The following is a 27,754-nucleotide window of genomic DNA, read 5'->3' as shown; positions in this document are numbered from 1 at the left end:
CCACAGATGGGCAAGACATGTTCATACAACCACTCAGAACAGCAAGATAAAAGCAACACATTAATGGCCAATAAAGGTATGATGGCACATTCAACAGAACAAGAATATCATTCTTTATTGGCTACTACAGCTTTAAAAATACAGAATAGTTTCCAACCATTCCATAGAAAGAGTACTACGTTCGGGGGGGGGGGCAGCCTTTAGTCAATCCAATCAGCTCTACTCAAGGCAAAAAGAAGTTTTCTTGTCTAGCAGCAGAAAGGATTTTTTTATTCTTCATCTACTCTTTCTTGTTACACCATTTAGCCATCTTGTTATTAATGGGAGTCTTCATAAAGCGGCTGGATTTCATGTAGGCAGCAATCTTCTCTAGGGCCTGGAGGTGCAGAAAAAGAATGTTTTTAGGAAAGGATGTGGGTGAAAGAATCCACCTCAGTAAGACAAAAGTTGACAAAGCCTTAGGAAAACTGACACTGGTTTTGCTCATGCCAAAATGGCAAGTCTGCATTTTTTTTATAACATTCTCCTTCAACATGTTTATCTCGTCTCTAAAGGAGACTGGCAAAATAGGAAGCAGAATATATTTGTCTCTTCTAGTTGAGGGGAGGAGAATAGAGAAATACATTGCACAGTAGTTTGAAGACAGGTCCAACCATGTGTACAGACAACACCGATAGCAGCTGCCCCTTGACACGATGCTATGGTGCAAAGGTGTGTACAACCGCAAACCGCTATGTACAAAAACACTGAGAAACGACTCCCTGTGCATTTCAAAAGCTACATGTATAAAACAACAGCAGCCAAAGTGTTCACCTATTGAGCTCAACATGACCCAGCTGTGTTGCTGTGCCAGTGCTGAGGAACTCCACTCACAAACAATTTGACCAGGAAGCATCTATCTCTGGGCTAAGCCATCTGGTACAAAATAAGACACTCCAGGAGGCTTCTGGAGCAATCCATCACTTCATGAAGGAAGGAGCTCCCGCTGTATCTGCAACATCACACAGGATGGGCAAGAACACAAACAAAACCTCGCTCTCTCATAGCCCACAAAGATGTCAGTCAAGACCCTTCAGCAGAGCCAATTAATTGCTAGCTCCCACTGCCTTGCTACCAGTCACATCTAGGAACATATGAAATAATGGATGAATGGGAAATTGCCACCATATCCCTCTGAAGCAAAGCACGTTTCAGAACCCTGGCCTTTATGTGCAAAGAAGGAAACAGACAAATGTTTCTTGCAAATCCCTGTTTGTGCCAACTTGGACAGTTGCTCTAGCCAGTTTGGAACTTTGTAGTCAATCAATTTGTGGCTTCTTGCCAAAAGCTAATGAGCCAAGTCACAAGATGCAGGCAAAGACCTGCAAGCAAGCACGTTTTGGGAAGACAACACTAACCTCAAAACGGGAGAGAAAATCCTGAAGGTTCTTGAACTGATCAAGGCACTTGGGTTCAAACATGCGGTTTTGGTCGAGGACATCATACATGAGGAAGTCAACAAAGGTGATCTGGAAAGAGACTCAAAAGTGAGACACCAAAGGGAGCAAGCCTGCCTTCAGATGCCTCTAGGTGGACATGCACATACCTTGTCCCCAGCAAACCACTTTCTGTCCCCTAGGAACTTTGAGAACAGTTTCAGCTTTCCTGGCAGTTGCTCCAAGTACCCAGGTTTTAGTTTCTCCTGCAAAACAAGCAAGGGGGAGGGGAAAGATTGGATCCGTGTTCTCAGCTAAAGTTCATCATAACTCCCCTCCATCCAACAACCTATGAATTTGATGCTGTCAGTGCAAGAATTATGAGAGAACAAGGCAGGATGGCATCTTGCCTTCAAGGAGTAATATGGCAGGAAACAAGAAGTTATTAGGCATGACCTAGAAGAGCCGCCTTATGGAGATTTTTTTCACTTTCCTCAAGCCAAACTCTATCAATCGCCATAACACCAACAGGAGAAATTTAAACACGCTGTTCTGTGAGCAGATTCACATTTACGCAGCAAACACTGTTGCTTTGTGTACCTTGGTGTTTCATGCAGAAAATGCTTGTGAAGTGTGAATCCCACACAAATGCATGCACCTGCACACACGTCCCATCTCTAGCAAGGTTTCTAGAAATATGTTCTAGACCAGTGTTTCCCAAACTTGGGTCTCCAACTGTTGAAGACTACAATTGCCATCATCCCTGACCACTGGGGTCCTGCTAGCTAGGCAACATGGGAGTTGTAGTCCAAAAACAGTTTGAGATCTTGGAAGAGTCACATACTTCTGTCACTTTCATGCATTTGGCGAAAGAAACATTGCTCACTCTATACAGTGTGACTCTCTCTCCTTTTGGAGACAGCCTATAACAGGGGCCAATCATCTTTTTTGGAACAGTGGGCACATTTTGAATTTTGAGAGAGTGCTGGGGACACCAGTCACAAAATGGCTGCAATGGGGGCATGGCATAGCACAAAATTAGAGGCAGCCACCAGCAACAAGCTTAAGCTTTCATTGGAAATCAGCTATCTCCTGCCAGTCCCAATTGTGGGATCACACAATATTGATTTTACAGAGAGAGATACACTGAGGCTGTCTAATAACAACAAGGAGCACTACCCAGCACCAGAAAAATATACAAGGTCATCACACACACTCACTCTCAGGACCGCAATACCTGAAGGACCGCCTCTCCCCATATAAACCGCCCCAGAACCTGGTCATCATCATGAGGCCCTTCTTCTTGTGCCTCCTTGAGAGGTCCAGAGGGTAACATTGCAAGAATGGGCCTTTTCTGCAGTGGCTTCCTGTTTGTGGAATGCTCTCCCCAGGGAGGCTTGCCTGGCACATTCATTATATATTTTTAGGCACCAGGTGAAAATGTTCCTCTTCAACCAGGCCTTTGGCTAATATCCTACAGCCTTTTAAATGTGTTTGTGGGAGGGGAGTTATTGTTTTGTTTTTGTGCTTTTATCCTGCATTTTTATCTGGTGCATCTCCCTAAGATCTTCAGATGAAGAGCGGTATATTAATTTAATCAATAATAATAATTTCACAGAAATTGCTTAGAAAGTACCTGCACATTTTGCCCCATCTAGTAGGGCTAGAGACTTACATTTTTTCCCCCTAGAAAGCTCAGAGTCTGGGGCAGCACCAGTGAGAGCTTTTGCAAGCACGAGGCCTAGGGCATCTGCAGGCACTGGGTTGACACCCCCTGTCCTATAAAAATCCCCACAATGCAACAGCAGCTGTGAACAACAGAGGCAGGTGAACTCACAAAATCAGGGTTGTACACGACCATCACGAGGCTCATGCGGAAATCCATCACCTGATTCTCCAGCATATCCACTCTGACCATCTCCTCCTCTGTTTCTCCACCTGGAGAAAACACACGACAATGAGAAATCCCAAACAGACAGAAAGATGTCGATGCCAATCAGCCAGCCCAGGTCCCCCAAAGAACTCAATTTTACTCACAGAGCTTATGTTTACGTGCAATGTACCGGAGAATGGCATTACTCTGCGTAAGCTTGGTCTTGCCATCAATTAGGTAAGGAAGCTGGAAAGTAAACAAAGAATGACCAGCTTGAAGACAATTCAGCTTGAAGCTTGGTGCTTCCACCATGAATGGCCCCCATTCACTCTACTCACACTCATTCCTCAACCACTGCTTCCCAACCCAAGGCCCCACAGAGGAGTACCACAAGGAAGAAAGGCATATTCCTCCACCAAACCTCCAGAACTTCTGGATAACCCAGGCACATTCCTCTTCACAGCTGTCATATGATAGAAAAAGACAGTGACCTACATTAGGGAAGTCCAGGCCCAGCTTCTCCTTCTCACTGAACCATTGGCTCTTGTCATAGTCGGGGCCTGGAAGAGAGAGAGAGAGCATTTTCACTTCCTGCACATAAAATTTGCTCAGTCACTCTCCTTCGCACAGGCAAGGAAATCAACGTTTAAGAAATGCCACACGTGCATGTGCGCGCGCACACACACACACACACACACCATGAATTTGTGGCTAAGGTTGCAATCCCAAGGAAAGTGGTTAGGACAAAGTCCAATGACAATTCAGCAAGATTTAATTCTGAGTTAACTTGGTGAGAGCATTCTGAGGGATATTTTTCTACAGAGGCTGATAGATCTGGGCCTTGCTGAGTTATAGCAAGCCCTGTTCAAGTCAAGGGCACAAGTTCAGGCAAGCATTCTGAATTGCTTTCCCACACTTTACTTGTCCATCTTGCTAGGATCCATTCAGAGGAGTCTCTCTGAAAGTTACATGGAGCAGTTCTCTGGCTTAGTTTTATATTTTCATTCTAGATCCTAAGAAACTGTGGGGACATTCTGAAGATTTCAAGAAATCGCTTTGCAAAATGAAGATGCAGTTAAGAGGAAAACAGCAAGTTCTGAGCTATGCGGATTCTAAGACAAAGCCTCCATTGTGCTCAAGGCTTTTCTGGGCAACCAGGGTTTATAAGCACAATCAGTTCTTGCTGTTACACGTTTTCAAATGCAGACATCTGCCTCAAGATGTCCTAACAGCAAAACACACAGACATCTGCACTCAAATGTCTAGTATTTTACAGTTAGGAAAACTTCTCCCTCCTCCTCCTTGAACATTCCCAGTTAACACAAGGAATGTGGCCTAAGTCATTCCAGGTTTTAAACACTAATTTGAGCACTTTGAACTGGACCTGGAAACAAACTGGCTGCTGCTGCTGGCTTAAAAGGGGGGTTATAAGAGTTCTAAATAGAACTCAAGTAAGTCAGTTACCCGGCTGGCACATTTTGAACCAGCTGTTAACTGTTAACTGTGTTACAACAGAGGGCAAACTCTAAACTTGGAGGCAGTGGCATCTGGCCACATCCTCAGCTTCTTTGTAGGAAATCAAGCACATTCAAGAAGTGACTCTGGAAAGGGCCATTGCCTTTTTTTTTTTCCATTGTCCACTTCCCACCAGCTGTGCAAAACCAAAATATCCCCCATCACCATCCACTAAGACAAGCAGGAAATGTGGACCAACTGAGTGGTGCATAGACTGCACTCTACGGCATGAGCGCATCTTAATTCTGAAACAAACACAAAGAGGGCATGTACCCAAAAGATTTGGGGTACCGAAATCATTTCTAAATATGTCCTTGGTGGTTGCATACTCCCATGCTGTGCAAAGATACTGTTGGAATATTCATCCATCCTTAAATTAAGAGAAGCTTGCAGAGAAAAAGCCACTTAAGAGGTACTGTCCCTGCAGTTATGCTCTCTCTCTGCTCTCTGTCACTCTCTCATGTGCAAACACACACAAATGCAAGGGATTAAGCTAAAGACACCAGAGTGAGCTAGCAATATAGCACTCAAGATAAAACCTACTTTCACAATCACTCTGAAAAGCTCATTGTGACGGTTTGGTAACAGCAGCCTCTAATACACCTTTGCATTCATGGTATGCGCCTCCATTCTACGCACCAAGGTGATTCAAATGTTGTGGCAATAAGTGGGAATTTGAATCATTTAGTTTCCTGTTGCTTATTAGGGCAAGTACAGACCGCAGAAACCAAACTTACATATCCACACTTGGGTGTGGGAGAGCCAAGATTTAGTTAGATTAATTCTGCCCCTTTTTTTACTCTTGAACAGAGTCACCACACACACAGGTCTAGGAATATTCCTCCAAACAACATCTGGTAGCCATTTAGAAATATATGGTGGTGTGTAATGCGACATATATAAACATTATGTAACAATTACATAACAATAAGCAAACTGATATATTAAATATTACCTTTCCCTTCAACAGTTGCATGAGTGTTACAAGCCCTTCATCAACACACACATAGAGAGCTGTCGAGCAACTTGACATACCTTCAGATTGTAGTACTTAAGTTTAACGTAGTTGCAAAAATGCAACTTTGGGCATTTCAAATAACTGGCTGACATAAGCACAAGCGAAACACTTTCCCTACCAACTCTTGTTCAGAATGCCCAAAGGCAAACTGCCTCTGCCCCACCAGGAAACTATTAATAAAGCAGCAACTTTTTAAAAGTGTTTAGTACTCTGATTAAGAGGAGATCTGTACATTCTAAGTTTAGCAATACACACCTTCTCCACAGCTGTAAAACTTATCTTCAAAGGGGGTGTCTGTGTACGCTAGTAGCAAGCGGATGCTGTGGGCAAGCTAGAAAAAAGGAACAATCAATCAAAAGGTAGCAGCAGTCAGCATCTAAGATGGAGGAGGAGAGGGCAGAGGGTGAAGAAAGAGCTGTGTGTGAAGGAGGGGGGCTTTCCTCATCCTCTGGGCCCCCTGGAAAACTCAACAAACCTGTTATACCTGGAAATAGGAATGGGGAATGCAGCTGAAGAGGACACACTGTGGGCACCCCAGCAAGTACCATCCGCCTTAGGCCTAACCATAAAAAGCAAGTCTAGAGGGAGACTTGAAGTCTGCTGCTTCCAGGAACTCTTCTCCTGGTGAGGCATTTAGGGGTGAACTGAGAGTTTGACCCTGAGTGAGAACCAAGAGGCTGTGTCAGAAGGGAAATGAATGTAATTTGTACTAGTGGACCCCTAGATGCCTGTGGGAAACCCGCAAGCGGGATGTGAGCCCCAGGGCCCTCTCCACACCCCCCCCCCCCGCCCACTGTTATTCAGCAGCATTCCTCCCTCCAGCTGTGGAGGCAGAGCGCAGCCATGGTGGCTAATCGCCATCGCTAGCCCCCCACCTTCCACGTGCACAGGGCTGTAGAATTCTAACAGCACAACACGCAGGCAAGGTAGGCGTGGACGAAGCAGAGCTCGGCAGGTGGGAACCGCTCGTCCAACGAGCCTCCGCCGCGGGCGCCCCGTCGAGCTCCACTCGCGCGAAAAACAAGGCGAGGCGAAGGCCCAGGGGTGCACATCAAACAGTCTCGCAGGACCTGTCGGCCTTTTGCACGGGGGAGCAGACACGTGGAGCAGCCAGACAAAAGGCCTCCGCCGAGCTCCGTCCGCCTTTCCCCGGCCGCTGCCCTGGGAGATCAGCTGGGGGCCTCCAGAACTGCGCCTCGACGGCAGCGCAGCTTCCCAAGGCCCGGGGGCTGGTGGGGGCGGGACGGTGGCTCGAGCTACTCTGGGGAACTTCTCCCTCCTCGCCTTAGAAGCCACGGGACCAAGAGCGCACCCAAAGGCCCCCCGCGGTTGAGAGGGCGTAAGCAGCCCTTGGACTGCGCCGACTTACGCAGGGGCGACCCACGGGCGCGCCTCCCCCCCCCCCCCCCGCGAGAGCAACTAGAGCCTGGGAAGGCTCTGCAGAGCAGACTCAGCAGGCGGAGGGGGGAGACCTCTCCCTCGCTTTCTGCACAAGGAACTCACCCCTCGGATGTCCCAGTAGCCCAAAATCATCGTCATGTTGCCTGTCGAGTTCTCTTTCTCTCAGCCTCACTGCCAGCAGCCACCTTGGAGGAGGGACTCGAGAAGCAGCCGCCGAGGCGCGTCGAGTTCAGCTCTTTAAAGGGCCAGAGCCGATTAATCTTATTTTTAATTAGGTGGGCGGGGCGTGGAAGCAACGTTTGGGGAACGGCTTTTTATTAGAGTTTATGAAACCTCCAAATACACACAATCCTAAAACTGGCTTGGTTGCACATTAAACCTGCCCCGGAGAACAGCACTTTCCCATTGGGGTCAGTCCCAATTAGCACCGAAAAAGGACGGGGGTGGGAAAGAGTTTTGCTTTCTTCTAACCCGATGTTATTGTGGCGTCGTGTTTTTTACGTCCTACACCACCTTCTTATACTTTTCATGTTAAGTTTTGTGAAACTTTTAATAAAGTTGCAATGTGATCTTTCTGTTGCGAGGAAAGGGCGTTTAAAAACAAAACAAAACACGGTCAAGTGAGAAGCATTCGTGAAACTTTTGGAAACCACTCAGCCCTGTCCATTTCTGCTGAGAAGTAAATCCCACTGAGTTCAGTTCCCAGTAACAACTTCGGCTGCAGCCTAATGCCCACTTACTTATCACTTAATTGGGCATAAGACTACAGTCCAAGTTGATACAGGCATCTCCTGGGAGAGAGAGAAGCTGGAGAGCAGCCAGAGGCTGCAGGCTGGAGTCAGGTTTTGGAGAGAGAACTTTGAACATTCTTACAAGTTTGAAAAAGTACCTCAGGCAATTAACCCCTTAAGTGGCTTTCTCTCTCTCTGCAAGACAGTATTAGACAGAGGGCCTTCTCAGTAGTGGCGCCCACCTTGTGGAACGCCCTTTCATCAGATGTCAAAGAAATAAGCAACAATCTGGCTTTTAGAAGACATCTGAAAGCAGCCCTGTTTAGGGAAGTTTTTAGTGTTTGATCTTTTATCGTGTTTTTAATATTCTGTTGGGAACTGGCCAGAGTGGCTGGGGAAACCCAGCCAGATGTGCAGGGTATATATTGTTTGATTATTAATTGAAAGCTACTGTCTATTCCAACAATTCACACACACACACACACACACACACACACACACACTGCAGTGTCTCATCTCTTCTACCACATACCTTTATTGAAAAGTTAACTATTGAAAGATTACGGAAAGAACTAAAAAAAAACCCAACCTACTTAGGCAGGCTTTTTTTTAAATAATAATAAATTTTATTAGTATTTTCCACACAACAACAACAACACGAAAGATATCAAAAAATAACAATACACAACACACAAAAATCAACATTTGAAAACTAAAAAACAACAACAACAAAGCAAATAAACCAAATCCATAGCTTACAAGTTAATATTATAAACACTAAAACAACAACATCAAGTCATTGACTTCCACCAATCCCACAGCACCTCCTTTATCTCTCATTTTGTCTTCCTGTTTTCCTGTTTCCTTTATCATCTCTATCCTAACATCTAGATATAAATCCTTCTTTCATATCCTTTCACTTCACAAGGTTATTCCAGACTCAGCCAGATTTCTGCCCTCGAACCTTGACTTTTGAGGTATTCATTTAGGCACTCCCATTCTTTTTTTTTTTTACTTCACTTTTTGGTTTTTGTCTTATTATGTCTGTCAATTTGGCTAATTCTAAGTATTCTGAGATACTTAGGCATGCTTTTATGGATCATGTAGAAAGGCCTTAATTGGGAGGAAAGGCAAGCTAGCACTTCCCAATCATACAAACAAAACCTGTGGCTTTATACCACCATGTGTCCTGCCAGTGTATCTGGCTGACAGGCATTGGCACAAGGGCATCAGTTGCACTGGGCAATGTTGCAAGGGACGACAATTCCTCCTCCTCCTCCCCCCTCTCCCACATTCAGGTTGTTTTGTGCCCTGCGAGCTCTTGGAATAAGAAGGCAGGACAATTGTTTCAGTATGCTTTTCTTTTTTTATCACAATGACAACATTAATTAAGAATCACAATGACAACATTAACACAACATAACATACATGTTTAAAGGCACGAAGGGATAGTGAATCATTCAGAGGCTTCCCTGATGCCAACACTCATCTACAGAAGCTTTAAGGTCCACGTTCTCCTCTTCTATTTTTTATCGCCCCACTTGGCATTTTTCAAGAAGATGGGAGTCTTCAGGTAACGGCCAGATTTCATGTAGGCAGAAATCTTCTCCAAAGCCTGCAAGAGAGAGTCATTAAACAGCAACAGCATCACACATAGCAAGAATCTAAACCCAACTCTGGAGGAAACCTGAAAACAGTTGTCTAGGACCCAAAATGCTTTCCACTCAGGACATGCTTGCACTCTTCTTATGTGTTTCTGCCTGGCTATAATGTGTCCCTGAACTCTGAGAATGCCTCTCATTTCCTTAGATGGAGGATAGAGTTGAGTGTCAGAGCGCATGTAGAAATGAGCCTATGGTAAAAAAATAAAATTTACAGCAATTGCTCAGCTGCTTTTGCCTCTGGCCCTGCCCACCACTGACAGTGGCCTCCAGAAGCTTCTGCAGAACAGAAAGTGGGCCTTGGCTGAAAAAGGATCCCTACGCCTGGTAACAGCAACAGCAGATAGCTTGAAAAACATGACAGAGTTTCTCTGCGGATTCTGCCACACACACAGCCCAGCAAATACTTTCTCATTATCTGGAGGAGCAGATTTTTGTTGTTGTGCAATTTTGCCAGTCTCTCATAGCATGTATATCATCTACACAGCGTGTGTGTGTGTAGATGTGTGAAGGGGGTGAGGCAGGGGAAGCACCTTTCTGCAGGAAAACCTTGCAGTGTTAGAATGCACAACTCCTAGGTGATGGCATATACACAGTGTCTCTACCCCCCCCCCTTAACGAGAGTATTTAATATCTATAAGTGAGGGGGTGCACATGTGTAAATCTGTGGAGGCTGGCACCAAGTGGAACTGCTCAGAAAGGATGAAAGGAGACTAATATTAGGCAGAGGCAGAGCCAATGGCAAGCAGAGCCATAGAAGTCATAGAATCATAAACTTGGAATGGATCCTGAGGGATCTCGGTCAACCGATTCTGGTTTTGTAACCATTATTCTCTCTGTTGAATTCCACAAAGGCAGCACTGAGAATAAGGCCACATTCACACTGTGCATCCAAAGTGCTATGATGCCCCTTTAAAGAGCCATGGCATCCCCCAAAGAATTCTGGGAGCGGTAGTCCATTAAGTGCGCTAGGAGTTTCTGCTAACAGAGATACGGTTCAGAAATCCCAGAGTTACCTGGGAAGGGGAATTGATTGCTAAACCAATGTGGACAGTTGCTCTTAGAGCCAGGGAGTAACTTGCACGAAGCACCCTTAACAAAAAACAGCTCCCAGGATTCTTTGGAAGAAGCCATGACTCTTTAAAGTGCTATCATAGCACTTTAAACACATAGAGTGAGTGTGGTCTGAGGAGGAAGAGGAGGCTGATATTCAGTGCAACCCTGTGGACTGGTTGTGAATAAAGATGTATAAAGAAAGTGACAGATTAAGGGAAACTGCCAATATTCAGTTGGTTGGTGGATCACATTTCTTCTGCTATGGATAAAAGAACAATTCCTACTGGAGATCCATGCATACAACACAGTAAATCTCACCTCAAAGCGGTCAAGGAAATCCTTCAGATTTGGGAACTCATCAAAGTACTTTGGCTCAAACATCCAGAGCCGTTCCAATACATCATATGCAAGGAAATCTACATAGGTGATCTAGGAAATCAAAAGAGGAAGACATTTTAAATGGATCCATAAAACTAGAGAGACATCTTTGTTTCCATGGAATTAGGCATAGATCTTGTACCTTCTTTCCTGTAAACCACTTCCTGTCCCCCAAAAACTGGGAGAGCAGCTTCAGTTCCCCGGCGAACTGCTCCAGGTACTCAGGCTTCAGTTTCTCCTGCAACCAGAAGTTCTTGAATTATTACATACACAGATTCATTTCCAGCTCAACTCTTGTGAAACCTTGAACTACTGACTCCCCAGTTATAGGACTCTCTTTCTCTCTCTAACTCTAAAGATCTTTTGTTCCTCTGATAGCCCTCAAAGAGCAGAAAGAAAGTATTTGTTAAGTCTTACATAAGTGCTATTTTTCTACCCACTCACTCCATATTGATCCCCAAATCATTCTCGTCATTGGCTGCATTGCCAACTTGGAAGGAGGATTCAAACCACCAGACTCACAAAATCTGGACTGTAGCAAAGTCTTGAAAAGGTCATTCTGACATCCATGAGCTGGTTTTCAAGCATATCCATCCTGATGATTTCTTCTTCACTCTCACCCCCTGTAGAAACGCAACATACACAGAAGGTAAGAGTGCACCTCTAACCAACTATTTGACAAGAATATTATCAATCAGTTAATCAGTTAATTTTAAACTGGCATCCAAAGAAACACTAGTGCCAAAAAGACTCACATATCTTGTGCTTGCGTGCAATGTATCTTATGATGGCGTTGCTTTGTGTGATCTTCATCTCACCATCAATTAGATAAGGGAGCTAACGAAAAGATAGAAAAAGTTAATGGTGCCACTGCAGAAGACCCAGAATATTTCATCGCCCCATCATCCTTGCTGGACAACTTCCCATTTACATAGGATGAACAATGCCAGCAGAAAGGATGTCTAAACTGAAATGGCTTCAGGAGAAAACACACTGTTGGGTGTTAGCATCACAGCTCTAGTATAATTATTTAGGGCTACTCAAGGATTGACATAACAATTTTGCACAGAATTTGCCACCACCAACTGGGAAACACTGCACTTGAGAGTTGTGTGTGAGAGTTTAGTTGCAGACGCTACAGGGCCTGGCTTCTCCCCCCAGGCACACTTGAAAGGCCCTCTGGCCTCTGGCTTCCTTTGCTCCAGCAAGAAGCCAGGAATGCACTGCAGATCTCAACCTCCAGCCATTCCACTACTTTAGAGTCTGCTCACACACCGTCTTCATTTTCCACTGAGCTGTGACCTGTACTTGAAGGAACAGTGCAGCAGAGCCAGATGAGGCCCAGGACTCTGGCCTGATTGCTCTCACTCATCTCAAAGAGGGAGCAGCAGGAGAATGACCCCACCATCCCCATCAGTGCACAGCAACATGTTGCTGGTTGTTTCCACAGTTGCTACATACATTTGGGAAGTCCAAGCCCAGCGTCTCCTTCGCATTAGTCCACTGACTTCTGTCAAAATCAGGAGCTGTAAATACAGGTATGAAAAGTAAGTCCATGGTAAGTCTGTTTTCACTTCTATACCAGTCAGGCTTATTTTCCCCTTCATTTCCAGCTTCTCTTATGTTTTTGGCTCCATTCCTAAGGGGGTTATCAGGCATGAATCCTAGCAATCTCATACTGGGAGCCATAGTCCAACACAACCAGAGTGTCAGATTGGGGAAGGTCATTCTAGCTGTAGAAACATATTGGCCACTGTCCAAAGTTCAACCCATACTTTTAAAGAGGCAATTGCATCTAGAAGTAGACACAACAAGAGATTGTCTGTTCCATTTCAACTCCCATCACTAAACATTTTACATGGACTACATAAAACACACACACAAACCCTAAAATCATTGAAGTCCACCAATATATTTGGCATGTATGGAAGCCAGAAGGCATACTCAGAAACACTAAGCCATTGTTAAGTGATCTTCAGTGTGCATTGTTACATGAGAACGTAACCACCTTTTTGGCCTGATGAAGGTCTGACCAGATTGAACAGGAGGCTTACACTAAGTGGCCACCAGAACTTGCAGGCTGCTGTCTAACCTTTGGTCCACCACTGAGGATCAGAGGCAGCAGCTGGGCTGGGATTTAATCCTACTCTTTCTTGAAAGTCACATAAAAAGCACAAGTTACCATACTTCTTTAAAAAAGCTCCATCTATTTCCAAATGTTCTTGGATATATTTTTTCTCTGCTTTCCACAATTCCCACAGCTAGATAATTCAAAGACACTAAGCAAAAAACCAAAGCAACTGACAATAATCCTAACTGCTAAAGGGATTCATTGTTGGTCAAGAGATAAGCACATGGTTTCTGTACTATGAGCAAGGTCAGTGATAAGTAGCAAAGGTTCAAAGAGCTTCTCTGTATCAAGGCGGCAGGAGGTGGAACAGGATATGAGGGCACTTTCAGCCCTTCCTCACAACCCTCTGTTTTGGAGGAGGGGGAGCCACAATGGCATTAAAGAACTGTTCCCCCTCTTGTCACTGCTTCAGGTGGAAAGTGTGTTTTAGAAGAAACATCATAGCTGAGCAATCTGATATAAGAAGTTATGAGGCCAGCTTCAGAACTCCAGATTTCACGCAAGAAGCACATCAGAATGTTCAGCCATAACAAAAACTTGTTTTGGTGACTTCTTTTTAAAAAGCCAATTACCATAGCTCTTCCACATACATCTGTGGTGGTTAACATCTGCCCCACAATCCAGATTAGGCCCAGCAAAGGTCCCAAATTGGCCCATGAAGCCATTTCTTCCAATCACACTTGCCCTATGTGACACTTGGTGTTGGGCAGGTAAGTATGTGGCTGTAAAGAAACAATTGGGACTTTGAAGTGTGCTCCTAAGTGTGGTTCCTTAGTGAGGAAGCCTTTCTGTAAGCCCCAATCAGCTGATTGGTACTGACACCAAGCCGTGTTGGGATTGGCTACCCTATGTGGGCAAAGGAAAACTCTTCACCTGCCAGCATGGGGTCATCAGATGATTGTGGAAGTGGCCTTTGAGAGAATGTCTGAACCTGACCCACAGGCTGGATTCAGCTCCCCACCCCTAAAACGCATACAGTGGAACCTCTAGTTAAGTACCACTCTGGGCACGTAAGTTTCGGGTTTCGAACGCGGCAAACCCAGAAGTGTATACTTTTGGGTTTCGCTGCGTGCGCAGAAGCGGTGCCTCTGCCTATGGACTTTTGGGGTTGCAGACAGGCCCCAGGAACGAATTTAATTCGTATCCAGAGGGTCCACTGTATTTAAGTGTTAGGTTAGCACTTCTCTCACACAAAGACATGAAACATTTGCAGTTTTACTAGTTGATGTTTTTCAGCAATAACAGGCTTCCAGCAATCCCTCCCAAGGCCAGATATAAGCCAGGCCTGCCCCCGCTTCCTGCTGGCCTTGCTTTGTTCTAATTGCTTGCTCCGCCTCCTACTTCTTGGAAATTCAGGTGCAGCCAATTCTCCTCTGGAGCTAAATCCAATTGCCTCCTACCACCTGCGTCCTGCTCCTTCATCTTTGTGCTGCTAGGAAACCTTACAGGCAGCCTTCCAGAGAAGGCTTATCTCACTTTTGTTGTGTGAAAGAATCAAGTTTCTCATTTCCTCTGCCTCTTCCTCCCCCTCTTTGCCAGCCATATCTCTAACATCAAGCAATTAATGGGGAAAAGGAACATTTTAAGTAACAGCTCACCCATGCCTTTAAGACAGCCAATTCCCATGTTTAAAATACTTGTACCTTAGAAGCAACAGTGAACATCAATGTCAATTAACAGCTACAAAGCTTAGACACATCTAATGTTTAATCAATGGGACTGCAAAACTGCCTTACCAAGACAGGAAACCAAATGCCATTTTGCTTCCAGCCGTGACCAGCCAAATGGCTCTGGGAAGGTCACACGCAGGGCAGGAGGAAGGTAGCTATAGCTTCCCGCTTGTTTGTCCCTCTACTTTGATAATGCAGCTAGAAACTCCTCTGGAGTCAGCTCCTTACCATCTCCACACGCATACTGCTTGTCCTCATATGGGGTCCCTGTGTATTCCAGAAGGAGTCGGATCGCACCAGCGAGCTGCAGGAAGAATAGTGGAAGAATAATCACCATTGGTAGAAAAGCCAGCAAACTACATCTGCTCCTGACTAGCAATGGCCCAAGGCAAAGGATATTGGCATCCTTCTGAAATTTCACAGATGAAGATAGCAGATGCTTGCAACTGACAGTTACTGTCCAATAGCACCCTGGCATCACTGAACCCCCTGTTTCATGTCAGTGGCTGTGATCAGACATGACAGGAAAACACGGTTTTTGGTGACAGAAATGAGCCTACTGTCAAGGTTTGGGGGCTGGGTGTACTTTTTCAAGCATAGGAACCAGATCAAAAGCTTTCTTTTATTGTTTTGATTAACTGCAGCTTGCCACCCAAGGTTTAAAAACTGTGGCCTTGTGCCGGTTTTTTGTCTCCTGGCGAGGTCAGGACGGATTTATTTTTGATGAGCCGCTAGCTACTGAAGGTAATGGGGCCTTTTATATGTCCAGCTGTCCTTTGTCAACAACAAATTGTCGCTTTTTTTGTGCTGAATATATGCTATATGGTAATTTATGGACCTAATAGGTATCTAAAGCCATTTGCACAGGTTGCCATGCAACCAGTCCATGCAGAATGCGTTGTTGTTGTTTAATCATTTAGTCGTGTCCGACTCTTCGTGACTCCATGGACCAGAGCACGCCAGGCACTCCTGTCTTCCACTGCCTCCCGCAGTTTGGTCAAACGCATGTTAGTAGCATGCAGAATGTAGGCATCCTATATACAGAAATGAACAAACCAGTGATATTTTAGGGAGCAGGCTAGCAGGCAGAGCCCATTACCTACATCACAGGAGCCTACACAACATAAAACACTGTTACTGTATGTAGGCTTTATTTTATTTGTTTTTTATCTTATATTTTGAAAATGTACATCCTGATTTTGTCCCCTTTACATTTTTTGGGCCCCCATTTTGGAAATGGACATCCAGTTTTTTGGGGGGAGGGGCAAGAGAGTGGGGTCCTAAGCTATAGCTTGTTTAGCTTATATGTAAATCCGGCACTGAGTGAGGTGTAAGGCGAACAAAGGAAGGGGGCTCTGTGCTCTACAAATGGGTAGAGCCCCTCCGTCATCTCCCATATACAGTGGTACCACGGGTTAAGTACTTGATTCATTCCGGAGGTCCGTTCTTAACCTGAAACTGTTCTTAACCTGAAGCACCGCTTTAGCTAATGTGGCCTCCTGCTGCCGCTACACCACCAGAGCCTGATTTCTGTTCTTATCCTGAAGCAAAGTTCTTAACCTGAAGCACTATTTCTAGGTTAGCGGAGTGTGTAACCTGAAGCGTATGTAACCTGAGGTACCACTGTAGTTAGAAGCAGACACCTGGAGCATCCTTGCGTGCTCCCTCTGCCTTTCCCCAGCCGCTGCCCCGAGGGATCCGCTGAGGATCTCCAGCAAAGCGCCTCGACGGCAGCGCGCTTCCTCGGCGCGACCAGCCGGGACCCGGGCTCCTTCCAGGAAAGGTCCCCGAGGGACTTCTTCCTCCTCGCCTTAGAAACCACTCGTCCTCGAGGGCACACAATGGCCCAGGTTTCTCCAACCAGGGCTTAAACATCGGCTAGCTCTGGGCCCGCGGCCCCTGGACGGCGCCGATTTGCGCAGGGGGCACCCGCAGGCGCGACTCCCCCGGTGGGAACAGCGAGCGCCTCGGAAGGCTCTGCAAAGCGAGGCAGGAACCCGACTCAGCAGGCGGACGGGACGGGGCGGGGCGCCTCTTCGGCTCTCCCTCCCTTTCTACGCAAGGAACTCACCCCTCGGATATCCCAGTAGCCCAAAATCATCGTCATGCTGCTCGCTGTCCTCTCCTCTCCCGTCGAGCTCCCTTTCTCGCAGCCTCACTGCCAGCAGCCACCTCGGAGGAGGGAGGGAGTAGCGGCGGCGGCGTCGAGTTCAGCCTTTTAAAGGGCCGGAGCCCTTTATTTAGTGTTTTTTTTTAAAGAGGTGGCAGACATGGAAGCAATGTTTTAGGGATGGCTTTTATTACAGTTTATAAAACCTGCAAATACGCATAATCCTAAAAGTGGCTTTATTATTGCACAAAAGCCCACAAACTCATATTAAACCTGCTCCAGAGAACAGCTCTTCCCGTTGCAGGTCCCACCACCCCCAGCCAATAGAACAAATTTTGAAGAGTGCTTCAAAATTTGCTCTCAACTCAGACTGGGAAGAGTGTTTTGATTTTAAACCCATGATATTGTACTGTGATATTTTTATGTCATTCACCACCATGTTATTATTTTTTTTTTTATGAAAGTGTGGCCTGTAAATATTTATTTAATAAAGTTCCAATATGACATGTTGGGAGGCGGGGTCATAGAATCATAGAATCATAGAGTTGGAAGAGACCACAAGGGCCATCGAGTCCAACCCCCTGCCAAGCAGGAAACACCATCAGAGCACTCCTGACATATGGTTGTCAAGCCTCTGCTTAAAGACCTCCAAAGAAGGAGACTCCACCACACTCCTTGGCAGCAAATTCCACTGTCGAACAGCTCTTACTGTCAGGAAGTTCTTCCTAATGTTTAGGTGGAATCTTCTTTCTTGTAGTTTGGATCCATTGCTCCGTGTCCGCTTCTCTGGAGCAGCAGAAAACAACCTTTCTCCCTCCTCTATGTGACATCCTTTTATATATTTGAACATGGCTATCATATCACCCCTTAACCTCCTCTTCTCCAGGCTAAACATGCCCAGCTCCCTTAGCCGTTCCTCATAAGGCATCGTTTCCAGGCCTTTGACCATTTTGGTTGCCCTCCTCTGGACACGTTCCAGTTTGTCAATGTCCTTCTTGAACTGTGGTGCCCAGAACTGGACACAGTACTCCAGGTGAGGTCTGACCAGAGCAGAATACAGTGGCACTATAACTTCCCTTGATCTAGATGCTATACTCCTATTGATGCAGCCCAGAATTGCATTGGCTTTTTTAGCTGCCGCATCACACTGTTGGCTCATGTCAAGTTTGTGGTCAACCAAGACTCCTAGATCCTTTTCACATGTACTGCTCTCAAGCCAGGTGTCACCCATCTTGTATTTGTGCCTCTCATTTTTTTTGCCCAAGTGCAATACTTTACATTTCTCCCTGTTAAAATTCATCTTGTTTGTTTTGGCCCAGTTCTCTAATCTGTCAAGGTCATTTTGAAGTGTGATCCTGTCCTCTGGGGTGTTAGCCACCCCTCCCAGTTTGGTGTCATCTGCAAATTTGATCAGGATGCCCTTGAGTCCATCATCCAAGTCGTTGATAAAGATGTTGAATAAGACCGGGCCCAAGACAGAACCCTGTGGCACCCCACTAGTCACTCTTCTGGGTGATATTTATTTAAGGTCAAATGAGATGCGTGGGTTAGACTTTGGGAAGTTTCTTAACTGCTCAAACCTGTACATGTCTCATCACTGGGGGCACTGTTATACAGTGGTTTCGCTCCTTCCTCCTGGGCCGTGTTCAGAAAGTGGTGGTGGGGGATGAGTGTTCAGACCCCTGGGCTCTCACTTGTGGGGTGCCGTCCTCTCCCCCATGCTTTTTAACATCTATATGAAGCCTCTGGGAGAGATCATCCCAGCTTTGGACTGGGTGTCCATCAATATGCAGATGATACCCAGCTCTACCTCTCTTTCAAATCAGAACCAGTGAAGGCGGTGAAGGCCCTGTGTGAGTGCCTGGAGGTGGTTGGAGGATGGATGGCGGCTAATGGATTGAGGTTGAATCCTGACAAGACAGAAGTACTGTTTTGGGGGAACAGCGGGCAGGCTGGTGTGGAGGACTCCCTGGCCCTGAATGGGGTAAATGTGCCCCTGAAGGACCAGGTGCGTAGCCTGGGAGTCATTTTGGACTCACAGCTGTCCATGGAGGCGCAGGTCAATTCTGTATCCATGGCAGCTGTCTACCAACTCCACCTGGTATGCAGGCTGAGACCCTACCTGCCCATGGACTGTCTTGCCAGAGTGGTGCATGCTCTAGTTATCTCCCGCTTGGACTACTGCAATGTGCTCTACGTGGGGCTACCTTTGAAGGTGACTCAGAAACTACAACTAATCCAGAATGCGGCAGCTAGACTGGTGACTGGGGGCGGCTGCCGAGACCACACATTGAAAGACCTACATTGGCTCCCAGTACGTTTCCGAGCACAATTCCAAGTGCTGGTGTTGACCTTTAAAGCCCTAAATGGCCTCGGTCCAGTATACCTGAAGGAGCGTCTCCACCCCTGTCATTCTGCCCGGACACTGAGGTCCAGCGCCGAGGGCCTTCTGGCGGTTCCCTCATTGTGAGAAGCAAAGCTACAGGGAACCAGGCAGAGGGTCTTCTCGGTAGTGGTGCCCGCCCTGTGGAACGCCCTCCCATCAGATGTCAAAGCGATAAACAACTACCTGACTTTCAGAAGACATCTTAAGGCAGCCCTGTTCAGGGAAGTTTTTAATGTGTGACATTTTAGTGTATTTTTGGTCTCTGTGGAAGCTGCCCAGAGTGGCTGGGGAAACCCAGCCAGATGGGCGGGGTACAGATAATAAATTAGTAGTAGTAGTAGTAGTAGTAAACCCAACAGAGTTAAAGGGGACTTTCTCAGTAGTAAGCGGGCTCAAGACTACAGTCCAGGTTGGTACAGACAGCTCCCAGAAGGGTTCAGCTGGAGAGCAGCCAGATACTATAGGCTGAAGGCAGTTATTAGAAGAGAGGACTTCAGACAGAGTCTTACTAATAATTATTAAAAAGTGGCAAAGGCGAATTATCCCCTAAGGGGCTTTTTCTCCTCAATACAGTCATACCTCGGGTTGAATGTGCTTCAGGCTGAGCGATTTTGGGTTGCGCTCCGTGGCAACCCAGAAGTAACAGAGCGTGTTGCTTCTGGGTTTTGCCGCTCGCGCATGCGCAGACGCTCAAAATGACGTCACGTGCATGCGCAGAAGCGGCAAAACGCGATCCGTGCATGCACAGACGCACCGTTGCGTCTTATGTTCTATTCAGGATGCGAACGGGGCTCTGGAACGGATCCCGTTCACATCCCGAGGTACCACTGTACTGTATTAAAGGCTGTTGCCTATTCCAACAATGTGTACACACACTGTTTTGCCCCATGTCTTCTACTGCATATCTTTATTGAAAATTTGACTGGTGAAATATTAAGGAAATTACTAATTAAAAAAAAAACATACTACAGATGGCTCACATAGAAAAGCCTTAAGTGGAAGGATTGGCATGCTATCACTTACAAATTGGGCAAACAAAACCTGCTGCATTAGACCACAATGCTTCCTGCCAGTGTATTTGGTTGGCAGGTATTTATTGGCACAGCGCACTGGGCAATGTTGTAGAGGACAACCTTCTTCTTCTTCTTCTTCTCCTCCTCCTCCTCCCCACCCCCATTCAGGTTGTTTTGTGCCCTGTGAGCTCTTGGAATAAGCTCTTTTGATAAACAAGCAGCCACCAGTTTGATTTGCTGGCAGCATTTTAAACCCAACTTTGAAGCATGGGAATTGAAAAGTACATAACACAAATGGAAAAAATTTTTGTGGCTGCAGGGCAGAAAAATTAAGAAGCCAGCACAATCTGTTCAGTATCCAATAGGTTTTATTAATGACAGTCTGGATTAAGGGTCACAGCATAACACACATGTTTAAAAGCATGAAGGGATGGTGATTCACTCAGGGGCCATCACTGATGCTAACACCCATCTGCAGAGGCTTTAAGGTTCACAGTCTCCTCTACACTTTTTCATAGCTCCACTTGGCGAGTCTCCAAAAGATGGGAGCCTTCATGAAACGGTCAGATTTCATGTAGGCAGAAATTTTCTCCAAAGCCTGCAAGGGAATAGTCATTAAACAGCAACACTTAGCAAACCTGACTCTCAAGAAAAACTGAAAATAGTTGTTTAGGATCCACAACGCTTCAGAAATGTTTTCGCCTGGCTGAAATGTGTGCTTGAACTCTGATAATGCCTCTTGCTTGCCTGTAGGGGTGTACCTAGGGGTTGACCAGGCTGCCCCCACCCCCTGGCAACCAACGCAGCTAACTAATTCTGGATTTGTCCCCATGCTACTCCCTGCTTGAATTTCACAAAGACAGCACTGAGACTAAGGCCACATGCACAATGTACAATGTACATTTAAAGTGCTATGATACCCCTTTAAAGAGTCGTGGAATTCCCCCCAAAGAATTCTGGGAGCTGTAGTCCCTTAAGTGTGCTGAGAGTTTCCAATCACAGAGCTGTATTACAGAGTTCACAGAGTTGCCTGGGAAGAAGGAATGATTGCCACACCACTCGGGGTTGTTGCTGTGGGAGACAAAGAGCAACTCGAGGAATTGCATTTCCTTTGCTATCAATATAAGAACAATTCCTACTGCAGATCAGTGCATGTTGTTGGTGTTGTTTCGTCGTTTAGTCGTGTCCGACTCTTTGTGACCCCATGGACCAGAGCATGCCAGGCACTTTGCCGTGGCGAAGGGGCTTGAATAACTCAGAGAAGCTATGAGCTATGCCGAGTAGGGCCATACAAGATGGACAGGTCATAGTGGAGAGTTTTGACCAAACGTGATCCACCTGGAGCAGGAACCGGCAAGCCACTCCAGTATCCCTGCCAAGAAAACTCCATGGACAAAGACAACAGCCACATCAGTGCATACATCGCAGTAAATCTCACCTCAAAGCGGCTAAGGAAATCCTTCAGATTTGGGAACTGATCAAAGTACTTTGGCTCAAACATCCAGTGCTGATCCAATATGTCATATGCAAGAAAGTCTACATAGGTGATCTAGAAAATTACAAGTGGAATACATTGTAAATTGAGCCCTAGAACTAGAGAGACATCTTTGTTTCTACAGAATTATGCATAGCACGTGTACCTTCTTTCCTGCAAACCACTTCTTGTCCCCCAAAAACTGGGAGAGCAACTTCAGTTTTCCAGGTATCTGCTCCAGATACTCGGGCTTCAGTTTCTCCTGCAACCAGAAGTTCTTGAATTATTAGGTACACAGATTGATTTCCATCTCAACTCTTGCGAAACCTTGGACTACTGACTCCCCAGTTATAGACTTCCTTTCTCTCTCATGCCTGCTTATTGGTTGTAACTTTACAGACTTTTGTTCCCCTCCCAGTCCCACAGGAGCAGAAAGAATTATTTGTTCAGCCTTACGTAAGTAGTCTCTTTTGACCCACTCACACACCATGCTGATCCCCAAACGATTCTCAACATCTGCTAGATTCCTGATCAGTTCCAATTTGGGAAGGGGGGATGCAAACCACAAAACTCACAAAATCTGGACTGTAGCAAACTTTGGCAAAGGCCATTCTCAGATCCATAATGTGGTTTTCAAGCATATCTATTCTGACCATTTCTTCTTCACTCTCACCACCTGTAGAAATGCAACATACACAGAAAGTAAGAGAGTACCCACTAAGCAACCATTTGGCTAGAATATTATCAGTCACTTAATTAATTAATTGATTTTAAGCTGGCATCCAAAGAAACACTAGTGCCAAAAAGACTCACACATCTTATGCTTGCGTGCAATGTATCTCATGATGGCGTTGCTTTGTGTGATCTTCGTCTCACCATCGATTAGATAAGGGAGCTAAGGAAAGGATAGAAAAGGTTAATGGTGCCAGTGCAGATGAAGCTACCCATAAAGCTTCATTACCTTCTCATCCTTGATGGACAACTTCCAATTTACTTAGGAGAAACAGCATCAATCAAAAGGCTTTCTAAGCTGAAATGGCTTCAAGAGAAGCCATTTCGCATTGCTGGGTGATAGTTTTCATATCCTAGGTGTAGTATAATTACTTAGGGCTGTCCAAGGATGGATGTGGTAATTTTGCACAGGATATCCCAGTGGTAAAAAACCAAAATTAAAACCAAAAAACCAAAATTAAAATAATAAGGGATGTCTTTTTCCTTTCTGGTCTAGCCTTTTCTTTTAACATTGCGCCTTCTTTCTTTTGACACTCAGCAGCTTCCAGTCTTTCTCAAGTCCCCCAAGTCCCACAGAATCTTTGAGGAAAATCTTGCACATTAAATGTATGGCGTTTAAGGTGTGTGCTTCTTGTTTCATTGAATGGAGACTAGAGACAGGGCTGGAATAAGGTCTTTAGAGGCCCCAAGCGCTTAAAAGATTTTGATGCCTCCATGTATATCTAATTCAAAATATAACAATAAACCATAAAATAAAATTATATTTTTCAAAATAAAACAAAACCAACAGTAAGATGGAAAATAATGTTTATTTTTTACACTTCCACTTTATTTATATCTGAAAATTTTTCTCCTACTTTTTCTAATTGCAAAGTCTTTAATCAGATCCTCATAACTAATCTTGCAGAACACATCTGCTTCTATACTTGGTAGAGATAAGGCATCCAGCCTGTCTTCTTGCATAGTTGTTCTGCTGGGATTTTTGATAATCTTCAACTGAGAAAACGAACACTCAACTGAGCAATGTCTGACCACTAATGTTGAAAATTTGGCAATGGAAAATTTTGTGGTGCCCTACTTGATGCCCTAAGCACATGCTTATTTTGCTTAATGGTTAATCCTGCCCTGGACACAGAGATGGTTAAGAGAATATGTGCAGAAACTAGCCTAAGGCATAACGGTAAAATTTGCATTGCTCCACCCAGTTTTGCCTGTGGCCCTGCCCAGCACTGGCATGTGGCCCTTGGAAAGTTGCTCAGAACAGAACATAGCCCTCATAAACTAGAAAACTGTGCTTGAGAGTTTAGTTGCAGACGTTACAGGGCCTGGCTTCTCCCCCCAGGCACACTTGAAAGGCCCTCTGGCCTCTGGCTTCCTTTGCTCCAGCAAGAAGCCAGGAATGCACTGCAGATCTCAACCTCCAGCCAATCCACTACTTTAGATTCTGCTCACACACCGTCATCATTTTCCACTGAGCTGCGACCTGTACTTGAAGGAACAGTGCAGCAGAGCCAGATGAGGCCCAGGACTCTGGCCTGATTGCTCTCACTCATCTCAAAGAGGGAGCAGCAGGAGAATGACCCCACCATCCCCATCAGTGCACAACGACATGTTGCTGGTTTTTTCCACAGTTGCTACATACATTTGGGAAGTCCAAGCCCAGCGTCTCCTTCGCATTAAGCCACTGACTTGCATCAAAATCAGGAGCTGTAAATACAGGTATGAAAAGTAAGTTTTCTCCTTCATAGCCAGATTCTCTTGTGTTTTTGGCTCCATTCCTAAGGGGGTTATCAGGCATGAATCCTAGTAATCTCATGCTGGGAGCCATAGTCCAAAACAGCCAGTGCCAGGTTGGGGAAGGTCATTCTAGCTGTAGAAACACAGGGCTGAATTGGCCACTGTCCAATATACAACCCATACTGCATACAACAGCAAGAGATCATCTGTTGCATTCCAAGTCACATCACTAAAACATTTCATGTGGTCTGCATTAAACACACATACAACCCTTGAATCCTTGAGGTTCACCAGGACGTTTTGCATGTATAAAAGCCAGAAGGCATACTCAGAAACCCTTAAGTCAGGCTTCCTCAACCTCAGCTCTCCATATGTTTTCTGGCCTACAACTCCCATGATCCCTAGCTAGCAGGATCAGTCGTCAGGGATGATGGGAATTGTAGTCTCAAAACATCTGGAGGGCCAAGGTTGAGGAAGCCTGCCTTAAGTGATCTTGAGAGTGCAAGGTTACTTGAGTACATAAAGGTCTTTCTGGCTTAGATCAAGGTCCTCCTAGCCCAGCTATCTTTGCAGGAATCCCACTACACTAAGTGGCCTCCAGAACTCGCAAGCTGCTGTCTACCTTCTGAAGATCAGAGTCATCAGCTGCACCAGGATTTAATCTTACTCTTTTGTGAAAGTGAAATAAAAGTTGCAAGTTACTAAATATATATATATATATAGCCATCTATTTGCAAGTGTTCTTGGATGTTGTTTTCTCTGCTCTCCACCATTCCCACAGCTTAGATAATTCAAAGACACTAAGCAAATAAAATAAAATAAAATAAAATAAGGCAACTGGCAATAATCCTAACTGCTGATGGGATTCACTATTGGCTGCAAAGGGACAGCTCCTTACCATCTCCAGGTGCATATTGTTTGTCCTCAAATGCAGTCCCTGTGTATTCCAGAAGGAGTCGGATTGCATGGGCAAGCTGCAGGAAGGAAGAGACAAATATTTAGTGGCAGAATAATCACCAGTGGTGGAAAAAGCAGACAATTACATCTGCTCCAGACTAGCAATGGCCCAAGGCAAAGGATACTGACATGCCTGCTGATATTTCACGGAGGAAGATAGCACATGCTAACAAGGTTACTATTCAATAGCCTCCTCACCTTACTGAAAACCCTGTTGCATGTCAGTGGCTGTGATCAGACATCACATGATTTATTGTGACGGGAAGGAGCCTACCCTCTTGGCTTGGGTGCTCCCCACTCCTTTTCAAGCATAGGCGCAAGCTCAAAAGCTTTCATTTCTCATTTGTTTCTTAATTTTAAATATTTCTTAGCCACCTTTCATCAAGAAGATTCCAGCATAGTGTATAAAAGTGTGAATAAATCTGTTCCTGCAACAGAATACAAAACAAACAAAGAAAGAGAACAAGAGGGAAAGGTAGAAGCAGAGAAGGAAGGCAGCTCCAACAAAAATATTGCCCCAAATGCCTGGGCATTACAGCGACTGCTCCAGAAAAAGAGAAAAATACAGCATATTTTAATGACGGGAGAAATGGGGGTTAAGTGGCAGTGGGGGAGGGAGCTCCTTATGGGAGGCACTTGCCTTCCTCCCACTGCCACCCTGGCGCCACCTGCGCTGGGCAAAAAGGGAGACCTGAATGTGGCACTGAAAAATATTGCCACGTCATTGCCATGCAGAAAGCATTCCATTGGAGTTCGAGCCCCACGCTCGGCAAAAGATTCCTGCTTTGCAGGGGGTTGGACTAGATGACCCCTCGTGGTCCCCTCCAACTCTACAGTTTTATCTTTCTAGGATGTTAAGTGCCTTTCCAGGAGCTCTCCGCGCAGGGACAAACTGGTACCTTGAACAAAGATCTGGGGCCAGGGAGTAGGAAGGGGCTGGGATGCGCTTTTTTGCACCTGCACAGAGCGCAGGAAGAAGAGGAAAGGGAAAGAGACGTGGCCAGCCCGCCTCCTTAGGACTCCGTAGACGCGGGTCTGCCGGAGGGAGGCGGCTGAATTTTTGGCAAGATGGAACTGGCTCCTTCTCCTCCTGCACCACCATCACTGCTTTTCACTCTCGCTGATGACACCGTCACCCAACTGTTATCCAACCCGTTTTGGCACCGGATTGAAGAGGTAAGAGGGGAGGGAAGCGGCTCGGCGCCGGGATTGGCTGCTCAGCTTGCCCGTCGGGGCGTATCTCCGAGCTTCCCCGTGAAAATCAAGGGGGAAATCGCGGCCACAGGAAACGAGCTGACGATGCAATCCCGTCGCCCCCGCGCCAAAGCCGGAATTTCAGGGAACTCGAGGTCTGGCGCTGAGTCACGCCATCTCCGCGTGGGGCCTGATGCTGCCCACACGGGCTGGCAGCGACTCTCCGGGCTTCCAGACCGGGTCTCCCCCACAGGTGTCTGGAGACGGCGGCGATTGATCTTCAGCGTGCTAAATAGATGCTGGAGCGCCGGACGTTTGATTGAGTGATTGTATTTCTATGATGCTTGTCATCCAAATGAATCCCAAAGCAGCTTACATACAATAAATAACAATAACTCAGTGCCGGATTAATGTATAAGCTAAACAAGCTATAGCTTAGGGCCCCACTCTCTTGCCCCCCCCCCCAAAAAAAAACTGGATGTCCATTTCCAAAATATAAGATAAAAAACAAATAAAATAAAACCTACACACAGCAACAGTGTTTTGTGTTGTGTAAGCTCCTATTTGTTATGTGCAAATAGGTCCATAAATCACCAAATAGCATATATTCAACACAAAAAACAGCGACAACTTGTTGTTGGCAAAGGACAGGTAGACATATAAAGGGCCCCATTACCTTCAGTAGCTTAGGGGCTCATCAAAACTAAATCCGGTCCTGATAGTAGGATAGCCTTGTCTTTCCCCGAGTTGGGTGGCTTAGTAAGCGGGGAGAGGGTTGCAGCCTGAGCCTCTCGCCGGACTCCGGCAGCCCGTTTCCCTGTCTGTGATTTTTTGACTCCCAGGCAGAAGTCAACGGGCGAAGTTTTCTACTGCCGCTGCCAATGCGTCTTCGGAAAGCTGCACCTGTTGCACGTCTGCCTGCGAGGCACTCATAGAATAGACGCCCGCCCACCAGAAGCAGAGCGTGAGTGTTGGTACCAAGACCGGAGATCTGCTGGCCAAAACACATCCCCAGCCTGCCCCCCACAACCATGGACCCCGACGTACCCCACGGATATCCCAGTAGCCCAGCGTCACTCCCATCTTCGTCCGGCGTCCCTGGCTGCTGTTGCTCGGTTCAGGCAGAAGCAGGAACCCCGCTTTCGTGGAAAGGCTGAGCGCCGCTTTCAAACTTGCCCGGCGAGTTTCCGGGGGGAATGTGGATGGGCGACTCCCATTGCGAGCTCCGTATTACCGAGGCGGGCTCCGCCCCCAATCGCGCTCGTTTCCAGAGGCTTGCCTCGCCTCCCGGCCTTGGAGCCT

General features: G+C 46.1%; 1 protein-coding gene across 1 annotated transcript; it reads right to left on the bottom strand.

Moving 5' to 3' along the window:
* Positions 1–89: 89 nt before the first annotated feature.
* On the bottom strand, positions 90–27,754 carry LOC310680265 (uncharacterized protein). Its single transcript, XM_083446642.1, has 17 exons — positions 27,500–27,754; positions 25,200–25,275; positions 24,207–24,271; positions 22,646–22,727; positions 22,408–22,508; positions 21,999–22,094; positions 21,762–21,907; positions 21,359–21,496; positions 20,222–20,250; positions 16,921–17,003; positions 15,078–15,153; positions 12,510–12,574; positions 3,453–3,534; positions 3,253–3,353; positions 1,586–1,681; positions 1,398–1,508; positions 90–376 (listed from the first exon to the last, which is right to left on the bottom strand). The coding sequence occupies exons 1-17, from the start codon at positions 27,533–27,535 to the stop codon at positions 281–283; spliced, it is 1,479 nt and encodes a 492-aa protein (XP_083302768.1). The 5' UTR covers positions 27,536–27,754; the 3' UTR covers positions 90–280.

The sequence above is a fragment of the Podarcis tiliguerta genome (genome assembly GCF_965153285.1).
Source record: "Podarcis tiliguerta genome assembly, chromosome: 6".
Lineage (NCBI taxonomy): Eukaryota > Metazoa > Chordata > Lepidosauria > Squamata > Lacertidae > Podarcis > Podarcis tiliguerta.
This window is presented reverse-complemented; position numbering and strand designations above follow the sequence as displayed.

Bases quoted from the DNA above. Each gene is read 5' to 3' on its own strand.
- LOC310680265 (XM_083446642.1), bottom strand. From the start codon at position 27,535: ATGGGAGTGACGCTGGGCTACTGGGATATCCGTGGG. The intron at 21,908-21,998 runs GTACACGTGCTA...GTAATTTTCTAG, and splicing joins AGTGGTTTGCAGGAAAGAAG to ATCACCTATGTAGACTTTCT. The intron at 17,004-20,221 runs GTGTGTGTACAC...GCTGGCAGTGAG, and splicing joins AGAAGACATGGGGCAAAACA to GCTGCGAGAAAGGGAGCTCG.